We start from the raw sequence: 22,074 nt of genomic DNA on the forward strand, positions 1-22,074 counted from the left end.
AGGGGGGCGAGTCAGGGAGGGCGGCGGGCGAGGCGGAGGCGGCGGAGGCAGCGGCGGCGGGCGCTTCCCTCCTCCGGGCTGGAGGAGCGCGGGTGGCGGGGGAGCCGCGGTGCGGGCGGACCGGGACGCACTTCCGGCAGGGAGCGCACCGCCGGGTAGGCGGGGGCGGGCAGCCGCGGGCCTGGGGGGGAAAGAGGGCGAGGGGCGAGGGCGGCCCCCGCTCAGCGCGGCCCGGGTGGGTCCACAGCAGCCCTTGTTACACGCAGAAACGGCTTCACGATCGCGTTTGTTTGTGCCCCTTCTCCCCCCAGGAAAAGCCGCGGTGCGATCTGTAAGCTGCCGGAGCGGCGACCCGGGGCTGCCGAGGACACTGCGCTGCTCGGCGCGGCTCTGAGCCACAGCTGCTCGGCAGCCGTAACTTGAGGCGGCTGGAGCGGCGTCCCGGCTCCTGTGTCTGCTGCTGCCCGAAGTGCTTTTCCCCGCAACAAGCCTCCTTTGTACCCGCAGTACTCTGGGTTCTGAGCGCGACCTATGCGTAAAAATGTTGCGGTACTGGGGTGAGATCCCGGTTTCCTCCAGCCAGGCCAACCGCAGCTCCTTTGACCTGCTGCAGCGCGAGTTTCGGACTGTGGAAGTGCAGGATCCGCCGCTGCACCAGCCGTCCGCGAACAAGCCCCGGCCCACCACCATGCTGGACATCCCCTCCGAGCCCTGCAGCCTCACCATCCACACCATCCAGCTCATCCAGCACAACCGGCGGCTGCGCAGCCTCATCGCCGCGGCTCAGGCTCAGAACCAGCAGCAAGCAGAGGGCATAAAAACCGAAGAGAATGAGCCTCTGCCATCTTGTCCTGCCTCCCCACCTCTCCCTGATGACCTGCTTCCTCTGGATAGCAAAACCCCCAAAATGCCATTTCAGCTGAGGCACAGTGACCCAGAGAGTGATTTCTACAGGTGTGTTGGTGTTTCTTTAGGTTAGTTCTTGGCCAAAGGAAAGCTGAGTCTTCTAAAATATCTGTGTAGCTATGTTCATTCCCTTAGGCTAAAGGGTCAAGCTGTTGTACATAAAGTATAAAACAGGCTTTAGAAAGGAAATACATAGATTTTTTTCTATGTGAATAACATGTATATTGCTTGCTTTTGCTTCTCTCTGTAAAATGTAGAGGTGTGGTGCTGATTTCTGTCTTGTTAGTGCTACGCTAAATGTGTGTGCATGGTTTTGTCAGTGGTATTTCAATAGTTCCAGTTACAGGATGTGAAGTCTCTTCTGTCCAGATCACTTACAACTAAAGTTGTGTTACTATAGTTGCAAATCCAGAAAACACATGCCTAGGTTTAGGCTGTTGAGCTGTAGGTTCTGAAAAGATGGTTTGATAATGTATTTGTCAGATTTCGGTGGTCAAGGACCTGCGACACAGTGACTGTCATATTCCACCCAGTTTGGTAGTCCTCGAGTCAGAGCTGTAAATGCACACAAGTGAAGGGAATTCTTGTCTCTGCTACTGGCTCCACCAGCTGGAGAAAGTGTAAAGAAAATTTGTGCTGCTTCTACCTCTGCTGCCAGCCTTTGATTAAAGAATATTGCCACCACTGCCTGTCTATCCCTCTGACAGGCACTAAGTTCACAAGGAGCTGTTGCATTTCTTGCAATATCTGACAGTACTTTGTAGGTTATGTGCATTTAAATTAAGGGATTAATCCTTGCTACTGTGTCCACTAATTAACATTTTGAGGGAAAGGATAACACATGCTAGTTTTTAAAATGGTAAATATGCATCAATAGAATGTAGTTTATCACTTTAGTGCCACTGAAATCTTTAGTGGCCTGAGGTTGTATGAAATGCATTTTATTGAAAGATGTTGCATTTGGTAACAGTGTCTCTCGGAACAATGGAATGATTCTTTATTGCTGTTTCTGGAGGAACACTATCATCCTTATCAGAAGATACAACGTAATTAGCAGAGAGCAGACACTGAAGGGAAATAGGGTTTTGTGAGAGTAATCAGAGCCTCTGACTCCTGCGCTGTGGCCCTGTGGTTTGTAGAACTGAGAAGTGTTCTCTTCTGTCCTCCTCAGTGGCTTCAGCTTGAAATTTTTTTCTATGGCTCTGGCCATCTTTTAGGGGCTTCTTTGTCTTTTTGTTATTTCTTCTGAGTTTTTGGGGTCTGAGTAAAGAAATGTTATTTAGTGGTCAGCCACATGGGGGAGTGTAAGGACTACGTTGTGGAGACTGGAGAGTTTTGAAATGAAATGTTTTGTGGCTGACAGAGTGCATTTATAATGAGCTGCAGTGTATTCTAGAATTTGATTGTGTGCTTGCTAACCCAAACATATATATGCTTTTCCAGGGGGAAGGCTTTGAGTTGTTGCATGTTTCTTCCTACTGTTTTGAGACATGTGAATTAAGAATAGCAGCTGTTTTATAAGTGCTATATAGTAGCAAAAATGAAGTTCTATGATTTGCTGATGCTTCTGAGTGTGTAAAATCAAATCAAAGCAAGAACATTCTTCCCCCTAATAAAACATGCTAGTGCTTAATTCTGTGCTGCCTTCTGAAGTACAGTTGTCAGAATTACAGTGTTTTGATAAATCCATATTTTAAGTCCGTTTTTTTGGTCAGTATCCTGGGTCTGAGAAGTAGTGCATAGGTACATTTAGATACAGGAAGAAAGGAAGATAAGAGTTGCCAGCCTGAATCAGAACACAGGTTTGGTTAATGTAGGCCTGACCTTTTCTGTTTCCCTGTTACTCATTTTCATTCTTTGACACACTGTCCCCTTGTCTTTTATTTTGTTATCTCCTGATTTGGTTTTCCTCAGCCCCATATATAAACCCTACCTCCTTGTATGATGAGGAAGAGGCAGAGTTTAATTTATGGCTATTTTTGAGTTGGTTTGGTCTTATCAATTCTCCAAAGTCTGTACTAACAATGGTTTTATAATTACTGCACTGTTCCTTTCCTACAGTTTTCCAGACTATTTATAAATATGTTAAAAATGCATGATAAAAAATATGTTGATTCTGGCACAGATCCCCCAGGGAGGACCTGGACTCTAGAGTAGAGATCTCTGTTCTACTTGCTTGCTGATAGATTTGGAGGACTCTGATAGGTTTGTGAAGCAGGTTTTACAGTTAAAAAAAATTCTCTGGGTTCTTTCTGACCATAACGTATTTACTTATGTGTCCTCTAGTTCTTAGAATTTCCCTGATTCACCAAAATACATCCACGCTTCCCAGTCTGCAGTTTTCCACATCTCTTCTGAAGGTATTAAAGGAAAATGTTTTCACATTTTCTGTCTTCTGGTCCTCATGGGCCAAGGCAGTTTAAAGCAAGAGTTAACTCACCACAGCTATTCAGCTATTTCATCCTTGCATTCTTTTAATATTCTTGCATGAAGTACCATCTGGTCCTGGTGATGTTACAGTTCTTGGAATGCACAATAAGGGATTGACATCTGGTTTTGCTTGGTGTAGAAATAGAAAAGAAGCTTGAAGTATAATTGATGAAGAATGAGTAAGGAACTGTAGACTTAAAACTACCATTTTGACAGGAGACTCTTACCATATAACAGCTGCTGGCTTTTCCATCTTCTCTGCTCAGCTTCATCAGATTAGCATGCATCCATCTTCAAAAGAAGCCTGACCTACTCATGTGCTTCTTTTGTGTGCATGGTTGGGTTCTTAACAGATTTTCTCAGTCATTTGGTCATTTACATTCCTGGCCATGTTGGATTGCCTTGAAAGGTAATCTGTAAACAAAATTGGGAGCTTGCAATGGGAAGACAGCTCTTGAGAGAAGGACTTGTAGTTAAGAAATGTCTGTACAGAAGTAGAGAAGTACATGTCAGTGGGATAGATAGCAGTTTTAATGTAGGGAAGGATTTGGAGCAGTGTAATTAAAGTAGGCAGGAGACACTTCCCCTGATGATCTGAGCGCTTTGGCTTAGTCCATTTCTAAGATGACTGGTCTGGATTATGCCACTGAGATCCAATTTATTTTTGCCATTATCTATTGAACATTTTTTTTTTTTTCATACCTGTGCAGCCTTCGGTAGACGTAGCAGAGGTATTTAAAAAGAGACTTACTCAGGATGATGTGTAAAAAGGCTCTTTCCTGAAAGAAAACAATTTTCTGGTTTGAGTTAGTGTGCTGTGTTCTTTGGTGCTCTTTCTTACTAGTGAATCTTGATTGTACAATGTTTTCCTTTATTTTACTGCTTTGGAAAAATGGCTCTGAAGCAGCCTTGTTGCAGCTCATTTGGTAGAAATTCAACTTCACAGTGTAACATTTCATCAAAGTGTTCTGTTCATAGGAAAAGAAGTCCCTCCCTCCATCTGCTGCTGGCTTCTGCTCACCTTGGAGAGAGCAGGGCACTTCAATCCATTCCTGCAGTTGACTGAACCTGCTGATCCTTGTGCTGGCTTAGCCTGTCTCCTGAAGACAGTTACATGAGAAAGGAACCATGAGCTCCCCTTCCCTCTAAGAAAAGCTGCCCTACAGGAAAGGAACTTGGAGGAATGGATTGTGCTGCCTTTGAGGGGTGGCTCACTGTCATTTAACTGACACAGAAAGTGAGCCTTTGGTGAGCTCTGAAAACTGACTAAATCAGAAGATAAGTCTGGTTGGTACAAATGGACACTATTTTCATGTCTTCTGTTGTAAAGTTGTGCATGTTTTTGGTAGTGGTGGGAGAAGGTTGGCCTTTGGATCTAATGAATTTGTAGCTTGACAGGTAGATCAGACAGGTCTGGAGCATCATTTAGTGTTGGTAACCCATATATAAAATATATAGCACTCTGTTAGAAATACAAAATTGAAGAGTAGCAAGTTGGCCAGTATTTGTAATAAATTTCTATATACTATATATTCTGTAGAGGAGATTGCCTCCATGTCACAGGCTTAATTCCCTGTTCTGTTAATCTCTGGTGACAAAACATCAGGGATTAAAGCACTCATGTTTACTTGTAGATATATGACTGAGCCTTTCAGGAAAAGAACTAAGTTCTGCAGAGGGTGGCATTCTGCATAGTGATAATATCTGGATGGGTGCTTTTTTGGTGCTGAGCATCTGGATGAAATCCAAGACAAAGGCTCTTTAGCTATGATCATGATGGAAAAGAAGTTTGCTTGTCCTTTTTGGGAAGGTTTGACATTAGATAACTGCTTTCAACATAAATGTGTCTATATGACTTTTTGTTCATGTGCATTCTTACCAGAGGGTACTTGGAAATCAAAGGAGATGAAGAAAAAATATTTTCATTATTGGTTTCTATTAACATCTACAACAATATTTCAATTTTTGCTCTCTGTTCTGGCTTTTAATCATATTTCTTTGTTGTTTATTATGAGGAACAGGAAAACAAGAGAAGAAAACATAAGAAAAACAAAACCAAATTGACTGGCCTTACCAAGAGCAAGAGATGGAGATTGGGATTTGAGTGCAGTACCTGAAATGTCTTTCCTCTCTGTCTTTAATTGATTAGATTTCAGGTTGATTATATGCCTTCCAGCATAGTGACCTAGCTGCATTTTAATGCTCACAGTTAGTTTCTTTTCCTCTAGGAGTTTAAAGAGACACAATATTCTCTGCTCTTCTGAGCAGTGATATGCATTAATGATTTTTTTTTAAATCTACTTTGCAAGTGGCGAAGTCTCCTGCATGGGATTGCCAAAATTGTGTAATTTAAGTTTGTCCACAGTGTTTTTAGTGAAGGTCTCTGTATTAATAGAAGCCTGGCATTCAGTTTTGGTAGCATAAGGTGTTCTCCACTACTGGGTGCTGGACAGCTAGGTATGTCCTTTATATAAAAAAGATATTATTTTTTATAGACAGGAATTTTAAGATAGTTTTCTGGTTGATATTCTTTGATGGTTGTTTATTTCTGTTGTAAACTCTTGGTCCTGGTGTTGTGAGAGACATATGGCTGTTTGTGAACTTCAGAATTCTGCTGCTGAGGTGGGGGGGGGAGTGAGATGTAAAAATAGTATGGGTAACGCTTATTTTATAAAGAAAATGATGATCTTTTAATTCATCTTGTCAGGGTGCCTGCTGTCTTCTTTTCACAGTAGTTACATAACTGAGTAGAAATTGGGATGCTAATCATTTTCCATCAATTAATAGCTGGGATGAATCCATGACCTGAGATTCACATACTGTTCTCAGTATCTACTTAGAAATGTGATCATATGCCACTCATAATATAGTGTGATTCCCCCTTTATTTGAATAATCAGAAGTGTTGTGCTGGCATTCTTCAAAATGAATAATCTTCATCCTGATAGCTCGAAATTTCACTTTCCTTTTCACTCCTCTTTGCTTTTTTACTGCTGTCTCTTTTGTGTGTCATTTCTGAGGATCAGGGGAAGCTGAGGCTCTCTGGCCCAGCTTCTCAGTGAGAATGAAGGGTACCTCATGGATTGTTGGAGAGACAGAGTAGTGAGAACTTTAACAAGCCATCAATACTGTCTGTGTGCTGTTAAATCAGGTCCTTCTACTGGGAAGAGTGTGTGGTGACGCAGGCGATCTCGGGAAACAGCGAGGACAATCTCCTGGTGCGATGTGGAAGATGTTGGGAGAAAACGATCAGAAACAAATGGAGAGTGAAATTGCTAGCTCACTTCTGCCCCTGGTGCTGAATGGAGTGTAAAAAAGTGTATGAGTATCATACTTAGCAGTAATGGAATTTGATTTTTTGACATCAGCATTTGAAGTCCACGTTACTGATACGGGCAAATAGATTACATGCACTTAATTGTAAGTTGAGAAATCTGGTGTATATATGTGTTTCTCTATCAGAGGCCTTGCCTTAACTCCTCTGGGGAATGTCTATTTGTTAACTCACGTTGATAAAAAATTTGGTTGGCTGACTATAAGGCAATAAATGATGTTTGAAGTGCTCATGTCAGTTGTTCTCCATCTCCTCCATCCTGTGTAGTCACTCCTTCCTGTTTAGCAAGAGGAGGAAGGTCTTAAACCCAAGACCAGGGAATGGTGCTTTATGGGCAAACTTCTCCAGACCTCCTCCCAGGGCCTGGTGTTTGCATCTTAGGTTGCATATGGGGATACTTCTTTCAGTGTCATGCTTAGTGACTACCGGAAATGAGATCAGAGAAACAGGGAGCAGAAAACTTTTTGGCTACAGTGTACCTCTATGAAATGTATGTGTGTCCCATTTCTTGCTTTTGTATGTGTGTCTTTTGCTTTAGAAATTCCAATCTTGTCTATCCCAGAAGCCTTTATGTCTGACTATTGGGCATATGACATCAGAGATGACAAGGAAGAGCAATGTAATTAACTGAGAAGGGAAATTATTTGCATTCCTGTTATTTAAAATGCCTTTTTTTGTTTGTGTCAAGGACCCATTTAATTCACATCTCCAGGAGAAAAGCTCTTGGGTGGGAAGGGAAATGCTTAAGGGTTCAGAAGATTTGCATCCCACATTCATGAATCACCCAAAGAATCTTGTGGCATTAGAAGGGAAAATTAAATTTGGAATTGCTGATTTGGAGGGAAGGAAAGAAGGAAAAGCAGATAAACACTTTTTAGGTGGTGTTCATATGTAACAGAAGCTGTGCAGAGCCCCAGACCCCCTGCCTTCCCTTTGTACATCAACTTATTATTGAGTATCTCTTCAACCGGTACAGTCCTTCAGGTTTTTGAAAGTGTGCTCTTTTTGTCTTTTCTGTTTTTCAGAGGAAAAGGAGAGCCAGTGACGGAGCTGAGCTGGTCCTCCTGCCGGCAGCTCCTGTACCAGTCGATGGCCACCATCCTGGCGCACACGGGCTTTGAGTGCGCCAACGAGAGCGTCCTGGAGACCCTGACGGACATCGCGCACGAGTACTGCCTCAAGTTCACCAAGCTGCTGCGCTTCGCCGTGGATCGGGAGGCTCGCCTCGGGCACACCCCCTTCCCCGACGTCATGGAGCAGGTCTTCCACGAAGTGGGCATTGGCAGCGTGCTCTCACTGCAGAAGTTCTGGCAGCACCGCATCAAGGATTACCACAGCTACATGCTGCAGGTGAAAAGAGCGTCAGGGAGCTGGCAGCACAAGAAATGTACCCCCACTACTGTTGCTTATTCCTGGGGCAAGTCCTGATTCTTACTGAGGGGAAATCTAACTGGAAAACTTCCTAGGTGTGGAGAGGAGTCATCAAGGGAAAGAGAACAGGAACTTTCTGACTGGAAGACGGAGTCCCTTATTTGTCTTCCTAGTGAGACTACTGATGCTCTACTGATGGCTTGCCTGAATTTAAGAGTCTCCCAGCTTTTGAATTACCCAGTAGAGTTAAAATCAGAACTGATTGAGGATCTGAATTTTCTTCTTTAGTAGGATATTTGACTGGTTAGCATTTTGGAAAACATGTAAGCAGACATAAATTTCTAGGCTGTAGAGTGGTTTGTGTTCACTTAAGCAAGGAGTGACTTCCGTAAGCTTTAGGAGTGTAGGGTAGTATTTTGCTGATCTGAGTTGTCACACAGGTTGTTGTCACTAATTTTTTCTTATATAAAAATAACATCCTAAAGAATTATCTCTGTTAGAAACATTTCTGCTCAAAATACCAGTTCTGTTCATTTTTGTTCAAATATTTTTGTTCAGATGTCGTGTCCTTTTGTAATCTGGATAATTTTCAGCATCATTCTGCTGCTGCAGTTCACTCACACCCTAAAGCTGATCACTGTCTTAACAATCATTGTTCTTTGTGCAGGACTGAGGTCCACAGTAGCCCCTTTATTTGGAAGCATGTCTTGAAGGGGGGAAATAGGCATTACTATTCTTTTTCCTCCTTGCTTCTGCTGTTAACAAGTCTTGAGATTTTCCTGAGCACACGTCACTGACTGTTAGGTTTTAGTTGTATAAACAAGTTTTTGTTAGAAGCAGATGAAATCTGAAATGTTTAAATTTTATTGTTAAGTTTCTGGAAGTACAGGGTAGTTCTAAGTCCTGTTCCTGTATTTGTTTCACTTTTCTAACTGGAGAAAACTTCTGTGTTTTTTGCTGTGAATCTGGCACAATATACTCAGGCTTTGCTCAGTGGGGACTACAGGGCTGTTGAAGATCTGAAGTTCTTGGTTTTTAATGCTGGGACGAATTTGTTACTGGAGGATGGGGACAGTCTTATAGGTAAAACCAAAGAGTAAGACAGACATTTTACTTTTATTTCATGCTCTGTTTAAATTTCCGAGCCTAATCATCTCTGTTTATAAAATAACAGTGTTCATATTTATCAGTCAGATGTTAGTGGATTAAAACTCTTATTAAAGTCTCTTGTTACAGCACAGAGAGTGCACTTAAAGAGGTAAAAAGAATCTCTTGTGTAGCTGGTAAGTTGTTTACTTGTTCATTCAGGTCAGATGTTAATAATGTTCAGGGAACAGAATGCACTGCAATGTAATTGCCATCAGAGCCTCTGAAGTCACTCTCACCTTTCTGGCTTCTTTTTCACCTGCTGATCTTTGACAGGTTAGCAAGCAGCTCTCTGAAGAATATGAGAAGATTGTCAACCCTGAAAAGGCAGCGGAAGACACAAAACCTGTGAAGATTAAGGAAGAACCTGTTAGTGATATTACTTTCCCCATAAGTGAAGAGCTGGAGGGAGATCTGGCTTCTGGTGACCAGTCTTTGCCTGTTGGAGTTCTTGCAGCTCAAAGTGAGCGCTTCTCTGCCAACTTGGAAGTAGAAGCTTCCCCACAGACTTCAGGTAGGGGTTTCTTTCTTCTTCTGGAAACAATCTTTCAGCAGTTCCATGTGATCTTGTTTCCCCTGGTTAGGTTTCGATTTGTGTCCAGAGATTCATATTCCTCCAAACTTGAAACCCTGTTCCTTACATAGCTTAGGCACTGAATGAGTTCTGGAGGTATGAATGATACTTGGTGATGTCCTCCATATTCGGAGATTACCCTGGTAAAGACGGTCACTGTTTTATGAAAGCTTGTCACTGACTTAGGTGAGATGGGCTCCTGGGAATCCCTCCGAGTGTCTGTACCCCAAAACCTGCTGTACTTGGCTGAGGCCATGGAAAGTGAAATGGTGAGTGAATTAGTGCAGTTGTGGAGACCACTTTCTTCCTCAAAGTGCCATCCCTTGGTGATATTGAAGCACACTGGTGGCAAGCATGCAAGAATCTGCTATGGCTGTGCCTGCTCTATATCTACATAGAAGTATCATTCTCTTCACTGTACAATGAAACTGAACATCCTGGAATGAAAAAAGAGGCAGTTTTGATTTTGCATAAAACTGTCTGAACTCTGGAATTCCGTGCAATAATAAATATTTTACTTAAAAATCTGGTTAAAAAACAGTGAAGCTCGTCCTCTTATTAACCCTAAGATAAGTAGCATATATACTGAGGTTAGAGTATACCTCTATGTCCATTAGTTTTTTTGCATTGTTACAAGTTTTAAAAACCATAAATCCATCTAATGTTTTTCTAAAAGTTCATACTGTTTCCCATGTCACCTCTGAAATGTAAACTGTTTGCAGTTTGTGGGAGAAGGAGCAGCAGATTCCTCTGGCCCATCCAGGGTTTTGAGTGATTAATCTGGAAGGCTTTGTATTAGCATCTACCACTTTGAGACCAAGAGGTTAGCACGCTAGCTGTATATTAAATGCCTCTTGCTTCTCTGATACAGAATTGATATTTTCTAATTAAGAATACAAGTGCTCTGTTCCTCCCTGAAAATCCCTCTTCACTTCACAAGAGCCTTTGGAAATCTCATCTGTGAGAAGTTCCAATCTAGACCTGGGCAGGATAGAGGGTTGTAATATCCTAAGGAGCAAAAAAAAGCTGCTGCAATTAGACCACTGCTATCTTGAAATGCAGGTGTGAAGCCTGCAGGGAGGGCAGCAAGGCTTCAGTGTCTGAGGGCAAAACTTCGTTACAGCTTTCCATGGTCTTCCTGTGTTTTTGTGGGTGTCTGACATTGCAGTTGTGAGCTGGCTGCTTACTTTCATTGCACTTGGAAAAATGGAGGCAAAATTGTTCCTTGTTCTTCCACCTCTCAGGATAACGTGAAGATTAGCTTATTTCGGAAGTACTTTGAAGTTAAAGTGCTTTGAAGATGAAACATCCTTTGTTGATGCTTAAGTACTTTTAGTCATTAGTGACATTCTTAGTGACAGGTGACAGAGCTGAAAGGAACAAGGCTGAGCAATGAAGAGCAACTGATGAAGGAAAGACACAGTTTAGTTTAGTGAGCACCTTTGATTATTATGTAGACTGGAGCTGTAACTATGGAACAGCATTTTAATGACGTGTCCATTGCTGTTGAGAGAGATGCATTTACTTATGATTGACACAGGAAGGACTTCCATTAAGGCAACTGAGCTAATGTAGGCTGTGTTATCAAAAAGGTCTTGTAAACCTTGTTTTTGGCTAAGCTGATCTGGAAAACATTCTTGACTTCTTCATAAAGAAGAATTTTTGGCACCAACACATGTTGGAACATTTGTTCTCTTTGTCATTTCTACTAATAACGGCCTATTGTTACTAGTATACTGATAATAGGGAATGGTCATAGGTTTGACTTAGTAAAAGAGCTTTGGTTGTGCTTTCAAACTGTAGCCATGCTCTTTAAGACATGAAGTTTGGAAAATGGTTGAAGATGGTTTGGAAAATTAAGTTTATTAAAATGGTTTCCTATTTTGCTTATTGTTTTTGTTTTTGTTTTTTTTTTTGGTTGATTGGGTTTTTGGTTTTGGTGGTTTTTTAATTTTCCACATGAACTTAACCCCACACAAGAGAGATAAGATTTCACAGTTTATTCAGTTCTGGTCTGTTTATGCCCATCTCAGCAAGGAGACCAGTTAGTGTGTTTTTAATAGGATTTTTGTTTCACTATAAACTTAAACAGATATAATGCAATCTGTAATTACTTCTCTTGGGGAAAAAACATTTGCTATTCCAGGAATATGGTTTGGTAATTTTGTACAGAAAATCCTCAGTCAGTGCTCAGATTGCACACTAGTCCAGAAATGTTTTATAAAAAATGAGGCAAGGGGAGCTATTTCCCAGCAGGGCATCTGTGAGGTTGAGCCAAAAAGGGTTTCTTTCCGTTCTCTGAAGGATGGGATGAGACCTGTGGGTATTGAGTAGAAGGAGGCAGGCAGGCAAGGTGGATGACTGCAGCTTTGAAGCCCCTGCATTTCTGTGCTGAAAGTGGTATTGGGACTGCTCATCTGCCTAGTCCTCTCTCTGCTCACTTCACCTCCCCTGCAGAAGCCTTGGATGTCTGACATTTGCAAGGACCTCATAATGACTTCTGGACTGCCTCAAAGTCCTGCTTGTGCAGGGCCTAGTCCATGTGCTGTAGGTGTACTCATTGCTGCTGGGACACTCCTGGAGAGTAATGTGGAGTTGTTTCTCATGGAGAAAATCACATGGAGGCTAACAGTAAAAGGATACCATCATACTTTTTGCAGTGGTAATTGCTGGACTATTAAATAAGTCAACAGATATTTTTTTATTGATCACAGTGCTTGGTTTATTTTGTTTTCCCCAGCATAGTTAACCTGTGGCTTTGCTTTTGCTCCATCTTTACTTTTGCTGCCATCCCTTGTATCTGCGTGCTATTTGTGATTTATCTTTTTACTCAGTTACTGCTGTTTGCTTTTTCCTTCTCTAGGGGCTGAGGTGAATGCTTCCCCACTGTGGAACTTGGCACAGGTGAAAATGGAGCCACAGGAAAATGAGGAGGCTAATGTACATGGCCACGGGGTTCTAGGCAGTGATGTCTTTGAGGAACCAATGTCAGGGATGAGTGAAGCTGGGATGCCACAAAGCCCCAATGGCTCTGAGAGCAGCTACGGTTCTCATTCTGCTGACAGCCTGATGGGATCCTCACCTGTCTTCAACCAGCGCTGCAAGAAAAAGATGAAGAAGATGTGAAAAGGAACAGTCTTTTTTTTTAGTCCTGATGGTGTGCAACAGACACTTGAAAGGAGCTACCAGAGTACTGTGATGATTCCAACACAGGGCTGGCCCTGGTGTATGAGGGGCCTGCATAAAATTACTGTGAGAGGTTTGATATGTAGCTCCCCTTTTGCTGGCTTCTATACTCCATCTTGATTCATGAGACTGAAGATCACCCTTTACATTTGATGGTGGCATGGCTTGCTTTGGCAGATTAATGAGGAACGTGCTGGTGAAAAGTAGTTGTGAGGAGATTTTGTAAGTTACAGAACCGTTGAATACTTTGGATTAAAGGGACCTTGTGTCATTTCTACTCCAGCCTCCTATTCAGATCTCAGCCAGTTAGAGCAGGTTGCTAAGGGCTTTTTACATTTGAGTTTTGAGTATCTACAAGGATGCTGATACCAAATCTCTCTGAGCAAAATTTTCCTGTATCTGGCAACTACCACAGTAAGCAAAAGAATATATTTGCATCTAGTTGGAATTTCCCATGTTCCAACTTGTGTTCACTGCCTCTTATTCTGTCATTGTGCATCTCTGAGAAGTCTGACTGCCTTCTCTAATCCAGTTATTAAGGGATTTTATACAATGAGATCTCTTTCTAGCCTTTTCTCTTCTTACATGTGGAGAAACCATGTTGCCTGAGCTCTCCTTACTCATCCTGTGCTCCAGTCCCAAACCGGCTCAGTGACTTTCCACTGAAATTACTGTGGTGCCCTTGTAAGGGGAGCACAAAAATGAATGACATCCTCCAAGCACTATCTCACAATTGCTGAGTAAAGAGGAACAGTAATTTCCCTCAGTGTGCTGGCTACCTGCTTGCTGACTGCTGTGGGCAGCAAGAGAGTCCTAAGTCAGGGTGTATTAGGTGGAGAGCTGTCGCTGATGATGATGTAGCAAAGATGCTGTAGTGTGGTCTCACAGTGCCATTAGCCAGCTCCCTCAGTGCCTTCACATTCAACCTGCTGGTTTCAATGGGCCTAAGTTCTCCCTAACTCAGTCTTCCTCTGCTGTAGGCAATGCTTTATTCCTGCATGCTGCTAGAAGGCTTGAGGACCTGGCAGGCCTTAAAGCAGAACTTACAGTGAAAACAGGTGAAAAAGATGTTGTGTACATGAGCCTGAAAGTACAAAAAGCATTCTTTGGTACCATATGGTTTGCATTGTTGAACAGTAAACTATATTTTGTTTAACCTTCCTTTTGCTTCCAGTGCACTTAAAGAAGCCCTTCTTCTTACTTCTTACCAGTTTGAACACTAGGTGAGCTTTGGCTTTCCTAATTTTCTCTGTGTAATTGGGCTGTGTCTCCAGATCTTTTGGCCAGCCCATCATCACTTCCACTTCTGTGTACCTTTGTTTATGTTTGAGATCAGTCAGGAGTTCCTCAATCATCTGTGCTGGCCTTCTGTCACGCCTGCTGTAATTTCTGTTTGTCAGAAAGGACTGATTTTTTACTTCGAGAAGGCTGTCTTTGAAGACAAGGCAGGACACTTGGGTTCCTTTGGGCAACCAGGACAGAATTTCCCTTGTGAAATTCTGCTGAGACATTCCTTGAATAAAAATATGTTGACCTAAAGGTACAGGACTCTGTCTTGTACACGTTTCTCAGGATTTTAAATGCCACAGTTCTATGTCTTCTGCAGCCAAGACATTCACATTCTCTACCAATTCTTTCTTGTTAGAAATAAAACCAGCAGAGCTTACTCCCTAGTTGATTACTTAATCATCTATTCAGGGAAGTTGATGTGGTTTTCTGGAGAGAATGAAACAGCTTTTACTAATGGTGTGAGTCTGTACTGGCAATGCAAACTTTTCCTTTGCTGTCATTGGATTGAGTGCAGCAGCTTCAGGCTGGCTGAGCTTTCATATTCAAGGTTGTTATCTTGACAGCTTAGTCTGAAACAGAATCTATTTTGCTGCTTGCTTTTATGGCTCAGCTGACTGATGGAATTTTTTTTGTTCTTCACAATCCTCAGTTGATCAACTCGGTCTTTAACTTGATTCAGTGTGTCTCTCTCTCAAAAGAGCTAGAATGAACATGAATCAAGAATGAACAGCCACTTAAACTGGCTTTATACCTGTAACCCCTTGGGATGGTTGAGGGAAATTTACCAAACCTACCATTTATCTTTACAATTGCAGTTTTATCTTTTGAAAGAGTGAGCTTCAGGCATAGTATTTTTGTTTCTGTATAACATGCCTGGCCTTAATTCTTTTTTCCTAACTGTATTTCTCTTCCACTTTATAGAAGTGGAATCCAAACATAAAATTCCTCAATGTCTAATAAGAATGTGTGACCATAGGCTTTTATGGACAATGGAGTTAAAATTGTCCATCAGAGTTTTAAAGGTCTCTCCTGGGGGGTAAATTCTCACTATTTTAAGCCTAGTCAGTAGTAGAAGAGCATACCAGGAAACCTTTATTTTGATTCCCCCTGAGTCACCATTAGCCAAGCTGCAGTGTCCCTGTTTTCTCATCTGTAAAAAAGAATAGTAATATTTGCCTTTAAGAAGTGTGTTTGAGATTTAGTTGCTCTGCAAGAAAAAGGTGCAGTAATCATTCAGAGAGTTTTGTGAGAGCTGCAAGCTTTTATTCCACTTCAGTTGGACTGTTGCTGGCTGGAGAATGCTTAGATGGTCATGGAAATGTCTAAGATGACACAGATTTTAAACAAAATGCTGATCACAAAGAACAACACAACTTTGCTGTTCAACTGCCCAGGTACAAGGAAGGCATTTGGGGTGGTATCTTCTCAGCTTTAGATGTCTGCATCTAAACTTGTTACTTTGGGCCACATTTGCAGATGAATAGAAATAATCATTCTTTGGTCACTGTCCTTTTGGCCTTGAGGTAGAAGTATAAAGCAGGTTGAATGAATGGCATTTTTAGAAAGGTCTATTTTTACTTTGTGTGCCCATGAATTGAGTTCAGCTTGGCTACCTCAGCTGAAGACATCCACACTGTCAGTGTATGAGTTAAGTGATGTGACTTAAGCCTTTTCTGGATGGGAATCAGAGACTTTCTCCTGCTGGGCCAGTGCTTTTTCTTTTCTGCACTAGAGCTTTCTGTTCAAATGGCTAAGAGCAGGCTGCCCATCTCAGCTAAACCAGCAGATCCAGCATTCCCCACAACACTCAGAATGTGACAGGATGGGGCCTTGAGGCTCAGCCTGATTTGCCCCATGTGTCTTTTGACACTGTGTGAGAACACCTGTCATTGGGCCTTTCTCTCTAAGTGCTTAGCAAACTGGCTCTTGTAGTGTTCTTGCAGCCAGGCTACTTATGCAGAGTCCATTGCACTATTTTTGGGAGCCAAATGACAGAGTGACTGCTGCCAGCATCACTTGCTCATTTGCAAGATTTCAAGTGGGCTACAAATGAAAATCTAGTGTTCTTTAGAGCTTTGGTTAAACCTCCTGAGTGTTAATCTTAAGTGCTTTCTCTGTATTGTTCATGTACAGATGTTCTATCTTAACTTTTGCGTTTTTTTTTTTTTTAATTTGACATTCCCTTTCCACACTGATTTCACCCTCTAACACACTCCTCAGCAAGCCAAGCCTGAGTGCTTCAAGTGTATTTAAATGCAGTGCATATTGACTGTCTTTTGAATCAGCTGTGTTGTTGCAGTGTGAGGCAGAAGTGCTATTGATTCTCTTTGGGATGTATGCAAAGGTGAGAAACCCATCAGCATCGCTTATACACTTAAAAATGAAGGCAGAGTAATAGCTGTACCTCCTGTTCCCCCACTGTGCTAAGGGTTGCAGCTGACTTTTGTGTGCTTAACATTTCCTTTTATGCATGTGGAAGCTTCACCTTCTGGGTGAGCCCTTCGCCTCTGAACATTTATGATTCTTGTATTTACAGTGGTGTTCATCATGCATGAAATAGTGAAATTTAAAAACTAGCTCACAAAGTCAGACACAAGACTATATGCTCTTTTGATGGATCAAATAAGATTTTGCTAGGTGTTAATGCAGCCTTGGGCAACTAGTGAGGTGTGTTCATTGACCATGTAATCCCCAAATTTTAAACCACAGTGAGATTATGCATTGGGTTGGAATGAAGCTCTGCTTTCGCAGTTGCTGTTTCTTGCTGATGGCTGGTGAAGCACTCTGCTGATCCACCTGCTTCAACAGTCTGCAGTTTTCTTTCATCTTTCACCTTTCTCTTTTCAGAAGTGGGTGGATGGAAAATGGGAATATTGAGCATTGACCATATCCATATCCAGTAGCATTGATGTCTTACAGTGATTTTTTTTTTTGCCATGATTGAAATTGGTAGGAACTTTGCTATCAATTTGGATAGCAAGATCTGTAAATTACTTGGCTTTTGAAGTGTTTTGCATAGGAATCACACAGGACTGTAGTTGAGAGAGTGCTGTATATCATACTCCTTTTCCCCTCTAGCAATACCTTTTTATTCCTTTTGAAGAGTTTTGCCTGGTATCCAGTAAAGTTCTCTGTATAAATGGTAGTGTAACAACTTATGTGTACAGCTTTATGTCAGACTATGCTACCTAGTGATTTAATTCCAAGGCCATCCATGATAATTTGAATATGCATAATGCTGTGCAGAAAAAGAGATGTTTCCTGCATAAAAATGTACAATTTAAAAAGAAAACAAGATTAGGTAGGGTAGGTGAGGCCAATCTGATTATGTGCTCAGTTCTGAGACTAATGCACATGTTATGTGTGAAGGATGTTTTACTTAAAATGTTTTTGTACATGCATGTGAAAGAAATATGTAACTTTGCTTTGTGTTTATATGGAACAAAATTACTTGGAAATATTTCAGGGTTGGGTTTTTTCCCTTGCTCTCCTGGAGAGAGTTGCTTTGTAATTTCTAAGAAAATAAATAAAAATATTCAGAAATAAAAACTCTAAAGGTGTTGTATGTGTTTTTTGGCTTGTTTTGGTGAACAATGCTGTGAACACAAAAGCCAGTCTTGGGGTTTTGTCTACCCTTACGTGGGATCTGGAGGAGACATTTTTCAGGCCTGAATAAGGTACTGGATGATATATCACAGCCAGGAAGATGAGAAATGTTATTCAAGGATGTGGCCAGGGGAAATGGAAGTCTTATTTTGCACAGGTACCAGTGCTAGTGAGCCCCTGAAGCAATATTAGAACCACAGTGCTACTATTGGTATTCATCCAGCATAAGGAAGTGCTGTTTCTGGGGCAACTACTTATATATACTTCTACTACTTATATTAACAGACTACCTAGGAGCCCTGCTGCAAGCCGTGTGCTTTGCTCTTTTATGTGCTGGTCTACTTATTTTACATCCTGCTTTTTTTTTTTTTTTTTTTTAATTGGGGAAGTGCTTTAGACTGCAGTGAATAAAGCACAGTGTGCTTTCCCCTTCTGCTCTGTCATGGTAGGGCTGAGGAAGGAGGTTTGATGCTCGCTAGCCATGCTAAACAATTGCAAATAGCACACCCTCAATTAGGATATTGCCAGGAGAGGGAATTGTGCCTGCTTCCCATCACGCCTGTGCTTGAACGCAGTCCTGTACAGCTGAATGGATTTCCCGGTCCTGCTCCGGGGCTGCCAGGACCTGGAGGCAGAGGACACCAATCTCCCTTCCCATTGCCAGGATAAAGCCTGAGCCCTCGGATCGCTCCACTCCAGCATCTCCGGGAGCTGCCGGGAGCGCGGATGGCAGCGGGCTTGGGGGGGCCCGACCCCGCGGCCCTGGGCTGGCTGCTTCAAGAGTCGCCCGTGGCCGCTGCGGTGGCCACCGGGTGATGCTGGCCGTGCCCACCGGGTGATGCTGGCCGTGCCCACCGGGTGATGCTGGCCGTGCCCCCGGGTGATGCTGGCCGTGCCCACCGGGCGGTGCTGGCCGTGCCCACCGGGCGGTGCTGGCCGTGCCCCCGGGTGATGCTGGCCGTGCCTACCGGGTGATGCTGGCCGTGCCCTCGGGTGATGCTGGCCGTGCCCTCGGGTGATGCTGGCCGTGCCCACCGGGCGGTGCTGGCCGTGCCCTCGGGTGATGCCGGCCGTGCCCACCGGGTGATGCTGGCTGTGCCCACCGGGTGATGCTGGCCGTGCCCCCGGGTGATGCTGGCTGTGCCCACCGGGTGATGCTGGCCGTGCCCACCGGGCGGTTCTGGCCGCTCGCCGCTGCGGAGCCGCCGGCCGGCGGGGCTGCAGCCCAGGGACGGGGCTCTGGCGCTGCAGCCGCAGCCTCTGCGCTCCCCTAAAAGCCCCCAAACTCCAAACCGTGTCGTTTCGCCGCATCTTTAATACCGGAGATTAGAATCGCCTGTTTTGTTGCTATGGAAACGCTGCGTGAGAGAAGTCGACCTCATTATGGGCTGGGATGAAAAGTCCTTAGGGATGGGCTCGGCACCCAGCACCCTTGCAGTGGGGAGAATGGGGCTGCGGGAGCTGTGGCAGGGGCGTCGCTGCTTTTGCAGGGATCCTCAGTTGTTTGCAGAGCTTGTCGGTCTTTCCCTTCATCAGGCCAGAAACAGCCCCTGCTCCTGGACCATTTCCCATGGGAATCGGCTCAAGAGCCGTGGCAGCATCACTTGTGCACCTGGACCACAGGTGCCCTTGCTTCAGCGTGTGTGGAGGCTGTCACTGCAATAGGTAGCGGGGCTGCAGCAGTGAGCTGGATGAAAGTGCTGTGAGGGCCTGGCATACACTCTGGGAGCTTTTCCCTCAAATCTGGGCTGCCACCCCTGAGCCCACACTGTCCCTGTAGGTGTGCCTGCCTCACTGTCAGCGTTGTGCCCACCCAAACATCCTGCTGCCTCTGCTCACCCTTGCCACCCATGTTTGTTCTTGTCCCTCCCCTGACCTTCACTGCTCATTCTCCTCCTGAACTGACAGCGTTCTGTGCTCTTGCTGCCCAGCTTCTTTTGGCAATTATTGCTGCCCATCTTGACTTGCAAACACGCTTAGGAAACAACATTTTTTTCCCCCAGTGAAAAAAACACCGAACTATTAAGATTATTTATCTTAGTTTTAGGCAGAATTTTATTTCTCTTGGTGGAGGAAAGTAAGTTGAAACTTGCTGCAAATATAACAGCTGTAAAAGCTGATGGCTCTTCTCAGTTATTCCATCTTGTTGCTGTTGGACAAACTGCCCAGCATGGAGGGTGTGCTGGATTCCAGCTCTGGTGTAACCTCCTCCATCCCTGATGCCTTCTGGCTGAAGTGGGGGGACAGGCAGAACTTGTACAGCAGGAGAAGATGAGGCAGGGGGCTCTGCAGCAGCCAGAGCGTGGCATGTGCTCTGGGGTGGGGTCTGTGTTACCCTGCTGTGCCAAAGTTGGCATTTGTTGAAAGGTAACCCCATTAAAGATTGTGTGAACTACAGTTTCTTAGCCTTTCTGGGTATCAATTTCAGAGTATTTGGAGAAAGGCTGGAAAAATGATAGTATTTGCCAATAGTAATACTAAAACCAAGAAAAAGAGGCCCCTTTTTTCCTTGTTGGTGGGTTTGGGGACCTCTCCCTTTCCCTCTCCCCCTTTCATTAAATTTTCCAGTCACAGAGCAGCCACAATGTTGGTTTTGGTGTTCCTGATTTTGCCAGAGGAACTGCAGTGTGCTTGGTGAATGTGACATTGGTGCTGCTGCAGCTCCTTTGAAGACAGTGATGCTAAATGTTTAGCCAAAACTTTCTTTTTCATCTGCAATGCCCAGTAGTGAATAGACTTACATGAATGCAACCAGACCAGTTTGACACTCTCCATCTTTCCCTTTTGACAGTCTCTTGACTCCTGTAATACCATAATTTTGCTACTATTTGAGTCGATGCAAACTCTTCTATTCTACAGCAGTCCTGGGTTTCTCTAGTGAAGAAAGGAAACAAGGAAGCCAATTGCTGGTAACTCTGAATGCCTAAAGAAAATTATATGAACCAATTCTAATCTAAAAAGCTGTAGTATATAAAAACTGTCTCAGTCTTCCTTTTATAGTCTAAAGAAACAAAACCACACCTCGACTTCCAAGCTTCTTTGATGGTCACATTGAAAGCAAATTAGTTGCATTTATATTGTGATATCTGAATTAAATTTGTCTGATATGGCTGAGATGTCACAGCCCTATTAACTACAGATGCTCTATAATACAGTGTCTTTTTAAACAGGCAGGTAGGATAAAATAAAATGCAATTCTTTGTCTCCTGAATGGATTTTTCTGTGGGAAACAGTGAGCAAACCAGCTACATCTCAGTATAACCATATCTTTCACAATGACTTCAAAGGAAGCAGAGAAATTAAATAACTAAAGAGACACTGTCCTTCATGTATTCATCTCCTCTAGCCCAAAGCTCAGAGACCTTCCTACACTAATTTTTAGTCTTTAAAAAATTAGTATTTCACAAAAAATCAGCAGAGCTCTACAGCTCTCAGCAATGATTTCTGTTGTTGTGTTTTGTCATTCTGTTTGCATGCTCAGTTTTGATAAATTATGTTCTTCTTGGGTTGGGTACAAAATGTATTTCTGTAACGAATGAATGTACTTCTCACTACAGAGCATCTAATCAGATACCCTCTAAGACCCCTATCTTGTGAGGTGTTTAATTATACAGAATCATCCTAGAAAATACTAGCTGATGTCTGGATCCTGAAGCAAGTGTGAATGAAAGATATTTGATCTTGAAATTGTGAGCTAGAGAGGAGATTGTGGGTCAGCTTGTGGGCTGGCCACAGACCTTTATTCTGCTTTTTCTGTTTTATAAATTCTTCATGAGTCTGATGTCTTCCACAGTATAGTAAGCAGTTTCAGAAACTACAGAGACAGACTTCAGTGCTGTTTGTGGGAGTTTCTAGGTGGTTTTAATGAGGCACAGAGGTAATTTTGCAGAGTCATGCTGCAAGTGAATGTACCTGTGAGTGCCAGTGTGGGACTGTGAAAGCTCTGGTTTCTTTCTGGAGTGGCAGATAGAGGAGAAAGCGACATTCTGCACAGAAAATCTGTGTGCAGCCTCCTCATGGGGAGAAAACACGAGCTCTTGGAGCATCTACTGAAAATTCATAGAGGGTAAAGGATTTAAAAGTGAAAGGAAAGGCAGAAAAGAGAGAAAGATGAAACAAATTGTTCTAGGAACTGCAGAAGTTAAAAATTGCAAGGCTTGATTCCTCCCTTTCCCTCTGCCTGGAATCCCTCTGCATCCATGAGATGCCAGTGATTCAAACTGACAAAGGGA

At 43.2% G+C, this 22,074-nt stretch overlaps 1 protein-coding gene across 3 annotated transcripts; it reads left to right on the forward strand.

Annotated features, from left to right (window-relative positions):
- The first annotated feature begins 57 nt into the window (after nucleotides 1–57).
- Nucleotides 58–13,222, forward strand: SUPT7L (SPT7 like, STAGA complex subunit gamma). Of its 3 annotated transcripts, none has more exons than XM_021552221.3 (5): nucleotides 58–155; nucleotides 312–954; nucleotides 7,695–8,019; nucleotides 9,463–9,700; nucleotides 12,624–13,222. In XM_021552221.3, the coding sequence occupies exons 2-5, from the start codon at nucleotides 542–544 to the stop codon at nucleotides 12,884–12,886; spliced, it is 1,239 nt and encodes a 412-aa protein (XP_021407896.1). In that variant the 5' UTR covers nucleotides 58–155; nucleotides 312–541; the 3' UTR covers nucleotides 12,887–13,222. The 3 variants fall into 3 exon arrangements, with proteins under 3 accessions (XP_021407896.1, XP_085432214.1, XP_077637984.1); XM_085576088.1 differs by lacking the exon at nucleotides 58–155 and adding an exon at nucleotides 9,947–10,029 and having other exon boundaries at nucleotides 173–954; nucleotides 12,624–12,769; XM_077781858.2 differs by lacking the exon at nucleotides 58–155 and having other exon boundaries at nucleotides 173–954; nucleotides 12,624–13,028.
- Nucleotides 13,223–22,074: the final 8,852 nt, after the last annotated feature.

Source organism: Lonchura striata, chromosome 3 (assembly GCF_050655825.1).
Source record: "Lonchura striata isolate lonStrDom1 chromosome 3, ASM5065582v1, whole genome shotgun sequence".
Classification (NCBI taxonomy): Eukaryota; Metazoa; Chordata; class Aves; order Passeriformes; family Estrildidae; genus Lonchura; species Lonchura striata.

What these genes read in the sequence shown, in the direction of transcription:
- SUPT7L (XM_021552221.3), top strand. Translation starts at nt 542, where the DNA reads ATGTTGCGGTACTGGGGTGAGATCCCGGTTTCCTCCAGCCAGGCCAAC. An exon ending in CCAGAGAGTGATTTCTACAG is followed by an intron (nt 955 to 7,694) that starts GTGTGTTGGTGT and finishes TCTGTTTTTCAG; the next exon opens with AGGAAAAGGAGAGCCAGTGA. An exon ending in AGCTTCCCCACAGACTTCAG is followed by an intron (nt 9,701 to 12,623) that starts GTAGGGGTTTCT and finishes TTCCTTCTCTAG; the next exon opens with GGGCTGAGGTGAATGCTTCC.